The 6165-nt window shown below is 32.6% G+C and overlaps 1 protein-coding gene across 1 annotated transcript; it reads left to right on the top strand.

The window, feature by feature from the left end:
- Positions 1-2159: 2159 nt before the first annotated feature.
- On the top strand, positions 2160-3967 carry LOC133789383 (serpin-Z10-like). The gene is made up of 2 exons (XM_062227227.1): positions 2160-2607; positions 2927-3967. Exons 1-2 carry the CDS (start codon positions 2227-2229, stop codon positions 3722-3724), a joined length of 1179 nt encoding a protein of 392 aa, XP_062083211.1. The 5' UTR covers positions 2160-2226; the 3' UTR covers positions 3725-3967.
- The last annotated feature ends 2198 nt before the right edge of the window (positions 3968-6165 follow it).

Below are 6165 nucleotides of genomic sequence, written 5' to 3'. Positions count from 1 at the left end.
CGGGTGGCGAAAACGAACTAACGAAGGGAAATGAGAGGTTTTCTATCGTATGTTCTATCTGATAAGCTACTTCAACCTTAAGTAACCTCAAATAAAACCTAATGCTCGGGGTCCCGAAAACACCCCCGGGGACATTATAGTCAAAACCTCCAAAATTTCACCCTGATCTCAAATATTCTCAATTTATCATCAAATGAACATTTCTATTACCCCAAAATTGCCCCATTATGGTAAAACCGCTAATCCACTAAAAATAACCGTCTCATGACAAATAGCTCGAATATATCTCAATAATAATGGAATCTCATTCACAAATCAAGTTATGCACCCAAATACACAAATTACCCTCAACGGGCCAAATTACCATCACACCCCTGTAATGAGAAATATGGACTCACATGCATGCATTTCACATCATATCATAATATAATCAACATATACATGCATTTATCAATTAATAACATAATTAACACAAATATGACCCTCCCGGCCTACTATTCACGCCGTTAAACTCATCGGAGAATTCGGGGCATTACAGTCTCTTAGTGTATATTATTCTTTATGTTAAAATACACTAAGCGACCCTTAAGGTCTCTTAGTGCAATTTTAGGTATAAATCCTTCAATGCAACCCTCAGGGTCTCTTAGTGCAATTTGAGGGTCTTCTGTAAGTGATGTCTATAATCAATCAATTTTCAGCAGTGACCAAATTGCACTAAGCGACCCTGTGCGACCATAAGCGACCCTGGTTCAATTTTATTCTTTATGTTAAAATACACTAAGCGACCCTAAACGACCATAAGCGACCCTGAGGGTCGCTTAGTTCAATTTGATTCTTTTATGTCACAGAATGTATACCCTAAAAGACCCTTAACTGCACAAGGCGACTCTATGAGTTACAAATGGTCTTTTAGTGTAATTTTCAACTCAATATATTCATATAATTTTCAAAATAGTAATGAACTCTAACAATGAAAATAAACTTAAAATTATATAGAATTTTCACTTTTTTCAAATTGCACATCAATTTACTCAAAATCAAAATTATTCTAATCCATTAAACTCATAATCTTAATCATTCTAATTCATTAAACTATAATCATAATCTTACTTGTTCATTTGATGAGAACTGACAAAATGAAGTTGATTCCTCCATTGTTGTTTCTATTATATTTTCTTCAAAATAAATAGCATAAGAGAGTAAGGGAATGAGTGAAAGTGAAATTATTGTGGAAATAAGTAAAAGAAAATAAATACCAGAAAAAATCTTGTCGCCGTTGAGAGTCGCCGGAGCTCGTCGCCGGCAAACTTTTGACTGTAGAATGGGATACTGTCTTCAATGGAGAAGATGTGAAAGAGAAAGGAGGAAGACGAATAGTGAGGTTGCTGTTTAGGGTTCTGTTATATTGATATTAATCTTATTTTGTTTACAAATCCTGCCACATCATCATATTTTAAAAAATAAAATAACTATAAAATTTAATTAAAATAAAAAAGTCATTTTGCAAATATCAATATGTGATATAGTCGGCAAATTCCCCAAATTATGGAGTGATGCTGTCATTATTTATGCTGTAATTATTTGCTGATTGATGATTCATTTAATTGTATAAAATTTAAAAAGCTTCAGTTCAGATGGTTAAATCTAGTCATTCTACATAAAATCTACAATTTAAAGAGCAAGAATGGTATAAAACATCAAAATTCTCAGTTGAAAAAAGGTGAAATCGGTGAGAAGTATGAAACGACAGATATAAAGGCAAGAAAAGAAAAAACGACATTAGTTTAGCAAGTAAAAGCGATAAGTGGAAGGTATATATATGATCATCAAAAAATAAATAAATTTTAATTGTGGAGTGAGAGAATATAAAGTAAGAAGAACAGAGAAATAAAATAAAATAAAAAACTTAAATAAAAGAGGCACTGAAACGACAAAAATTTGGGAAATCTCAATTTTTTGTCCTCCTCGGATACAGAACTCATTTTTTTTACACACAGAATTTATATAATGCTACATATACTCGTAAAGTCTCCTCAGGTCTCTCGGGTTAGTCAACATCGTAATAATTATATCACAGTGAGTCCATTTGATTCTCCTAGATCTTTTAAATGATTATGGATGGTCATAATCAACTTTTCTTTCTTCAGCAATAACTTAAACTGAGAAACGAGAATAGATGAAAACCCATCTAGCTCTCTCATCAAAGCTTGTTTTCTCCAAACTCAAATGGAGTTATGCATACGGGTAATGAAGAGAGCCCTTATGTACGAACAAACTAAAGATTTATTAGGCAAGAACTTTATAGTTTCACCATTGTCGTGTACAATTCTGCTGAGTATGGTGGCTTCTGGACTGAAAGGAGAAGCTTTAGAGCAGATGATGTTCTTCTTTAGGCTGAGAATGGGGCTGAGAAGTATAGCTGATCTAATCTCTGAGTCTGATCGACTGATGGCTATGGTATCACTTGACAGCACCAAAGGGCTCTTACCTTTGTCCTCTGCCAATGGCGCTTGGGTGGATATGAAGTACAAGCTCAAGCCTTCATTTCAACAAGTTTTGAAGACCACTTACAGAGCAGATTCCATGGCACTAGATTTTGCCAACGAGGTAAACTGTCTTAATTTTTTCTTTTTCTTTTATGTCATATACATATATGTGTGTGTGTCTGCTTAGCCTTGATTAGTGGTCTTGTTGTGTGCTTATTAATGTCCCACTGATCATATGCACATACTATATTGAGGACAATTCTCTTGTTTCATTTTAAGCCCTACTCTACTGATGGGTGGAGCTTTTAGTGTTCTCGACCGTTAACGATTTTGGGTATAGTGATTAAAGTGAAGCCCTGCATAAGAATTCTCCTTTATATATATAATTGATGAAAGCATTCTCATTTACTGTTCTATATATATGCTGATTTTTATGAAAGCTTGAAGAAGCAGTTGCTGAAATTAATACTTGGGTGGAGAAAGCAACAAATGGGAACATCAAAGACAGTGTTTCAAAGCAGTTCTTGCTCAAGGATACTGTCCTAATCCTTGCCAATGCTCTCTACTTCAAAAGAACTCGTAAAAGGTCAAGATCATTACTTCCATCTCGAACCATTATTTTGAATTTCTACACCTTAGATGGTAAAACTGTTAAAGTTCCCTTCTTAACTCATTCTTTCCTCTACTTTCCATATGGATACTCCCAAGGGTGTAAGATTCTCAAGTTGCCTTATTATGTGGGGAATCAAAAGGGTGTAAAACTGTTCTCAATGTACATTTTTCTTCCTGATGAGAAAGATGGGCTGCATGACTTGATCAAACAATTGAGTTCAGACTCAACACTACTCAATCTACGGTTCGAATTCAAGTATGTGAAAATGGAAGAGATAATGATACCAAAGTTCAAGTTCAAGTATAGCACAGAAGTTTCTGATATTATGGAGCAAATGGGGCTGAGGCTGAACATGAACAAGGATGCCGAGATGGTAGAAGGAGTACCAGACCCCAGTACTGCTATCATTGATGATATGAAAGTTTGTCACAGTTGTTGTATTGAAGTTGATGAAAATAGAACTGACCCTGTCGATCTGATTGATCGGGTATTTGGTGGTGGTGGCCATGGCAATTTTCCTCACTCTAAATTCATTGCAGACCATCCATTTATGTTCATGATAAGAGAAGACACTTCTGAAACTCCTATCTTTGTTGGAGCTGTGGTTAATCCCCTCCTTCGGTGAACTTGGCCTTATTATACTTTTGAACTTGTTAATATTAGTAGTATCAAATTTCACATATGAAAATTTGATACTAAATAGGTGGGGCACTAGTAGAAATACTCTTACTATATTTGTGTGTTATAACGTGTAAAAGTCAAGGTGAGTAATTATACTGTTGGACTTGATGAAACTAATTTGGAAAAGGGTTGTTATTTGGCATTTTACACAATTACTAATGAAGCCCTAAGCTAGCAAATATGTAAAAATAAATAGCTGAGGATTAAAATTTCTCTCTACTGAGTGCTATAAAGATTTAGCTCTAATAGAAAGTTCCAACACGAATATATTTTTAAGCAAATGTGGTTAAGCTTTTAAAGCTTCATTAAATATATTTTTTAATTTTTTTTTCTTTTCTCTCCTTTTAGTTATTTTATTATTATTATTATTTTGTTTTTTAATTTTTTTTATTTTAGTTAATAAATAATATTTGTAAATATAATATTTAAATAATGTAAAAATATATGTATAGAGAATTTGATGTACTTTATAATGTAAAAGTACGAGGTAAAATTAAAAATATTGAGTTTTGTGTATTTTGAGAGATAAAGTAGAGCATACATTGTAAGTGTTTTTATTGACAACACTACAAGAGCTGACACTTAGTGCCTAACACCACAAAAATTTACACTTTATAATTAGACAACGATATTTCATAATAATTATTATGGAATTGGTGTCCTGTAACAATTCATTTTGAAAAATTGCCTTTCAACTCTGTTTTCTCTTTCATGAGTTTGGCATATACACATGTATGTATATATATAGGGTATTGCTATGGTGTATACCACCTTTTTAGGTATGCACTGGTGCATATTTTTTGTGACTTTTAGTGTTTTTTGGCTCGTAAACAGTTTTCAGCGTGAGTTTTTTTTATGACTGTGTTTATTGTAGTTATTTAGAGCATCTTGTAAATTTTAAGGAAATTCCGAATAATTTACAATGCCAAAAACTAGGTTCAAACATGTTGTTGCACGCGTGATTAATTTTTTTTATACGCGTGGAAAACAGTTTGTTTGAACCTAGTCTTCGGCATTGTAAATTATTCGGAATTTCCTGAAAATTTGCAGGATGTTCTAAATAATTACAATAAACAGTCATAAAAAAAATCGCGCCGAAAACTATTTACGAGCCGAGAAACAGAAAAAATTACAAAAGGTATGCACCGATACATTTCTTTTCAAGTATGCACAACAGAATTACCCTATATATCTTGTATTTACCAGCTAATTTTCTGTTTATGCTAATGTAAATTGTTTATGTATATTATTGATAAGCGTACAAAATATACGCTTATTGATAACATTTTCAGATTGATTTGGTTGTTTTTCTCAACATAAAGTTTCTATTTAATCTGTTTGGTGAACTTGTGCAGTTTGTCGTTATAATTCTGATTTGTTCGAGAATTTGGATAAATGTTGGTTTTAGTAGCCGAAAATTGGCCAATATGTGGAAATATGGTACAGGCGATATATCGCCTGTCTTGGGCGATATATCGGCATAAGGAGGAATTCTAAGTTTTGACTTTGCAGAAACGACATCAGAAACTTGCGTTTTTATCGAGAACATTCGTCAGGCGATATATCGCCTGTCTTGGGCGATATATCGGCACGAGGGCATTTTTGGAAATTTTCATGGAAATTCGTAGGTTTTTGGATTTTTATAAAAAGAAGATCTGAACGGAAAATAAGAGGGAGGCATTCTGACGGCAAAGATAAAGAAACAGAGAAGAATCCGCGTTTAATTCGTTTGTGTTTATTTTTATGTTTTTATGTTTTTGAATTTTAGATTGGATGATAAAGTTTAATATTATGAACTAAATTCGTATTTAGAGTATTTTAATGTAGTCACTGGATATTCTATTCGTCTTCAATGCAATTTCTATGAATCTTTGAATTTATGGTTATCTATTGTTCTTATGTTTAATGCTTGTAATTGATTGGCCATCTGTTGCATGATTATTGGTTTTAATTCAATATCTGAAAAGTGAGAATTGGAATAGCTTTAGACAATAGACATAGATTTCAATTTAGAACGAAAGTATCAAATTGGTTTGTGTAGCAATTAGGTTTTTGTTCTTAATGCGGTTTATGTGTAGAATTTATCACAGACATGTAGAAAATTCACAGGTAAACTGAATATTTTATATCTTGAGAGAGAATAGAATTGTCATTAGTAAACTTGCTATAACCATAGATCAAAGAAACATATTAGTTGTATTATTGATTGAATAGAATTGAAGGTTGATGAAATTAGAATACTCTAATCTTTCGCTTATATTAAATTTCGTTAATTAAATTGTGCTTTCTTAGTTTATTGTTCATTGTTAATTGTCATTAAAATCTCGTTAGTCAAATAGAAATAAAAGTTTGCTATTGGTAATTATTAGATTAATTCCCTGACGG

This window comes from Humulus lupulus, chromosome 7, assembly GCF_963169125.1.
Source record: "Humulus lupulus chromosome 7, drHumLupu1.1, whole genome shotgun sequence".
In the NCBI taxonomy this organism is placed as follows: Eukaryota; Viridiplantae; Streptophyta; class Magnoliopsida; order Rosales; family Cannabaceae; genus Humulus; species Humulus lupulus.
Note: the sequence above shows the minus strand (reverse complement) of the source record. Positions and strands in the feature narration are given on the sequence as shown.

Excerpts from the sequence above, each read along its gene's own strand:
- LOC133789383 (XM_062227227.1), top strand. The coding sequence starts at position 2,227 with ATGGAGTTATGCATACGGGTAATGAAGAGAGCCCTTATGTACGAACAA. Across the intron at positions 2,608-2,926 it reads CACTAGATTTTGCCAACGAG|CTTGAAGAAGCAGTTGCTGA; the intron begins GTAAACTGTCTT and ends TTTTTATGAAAG.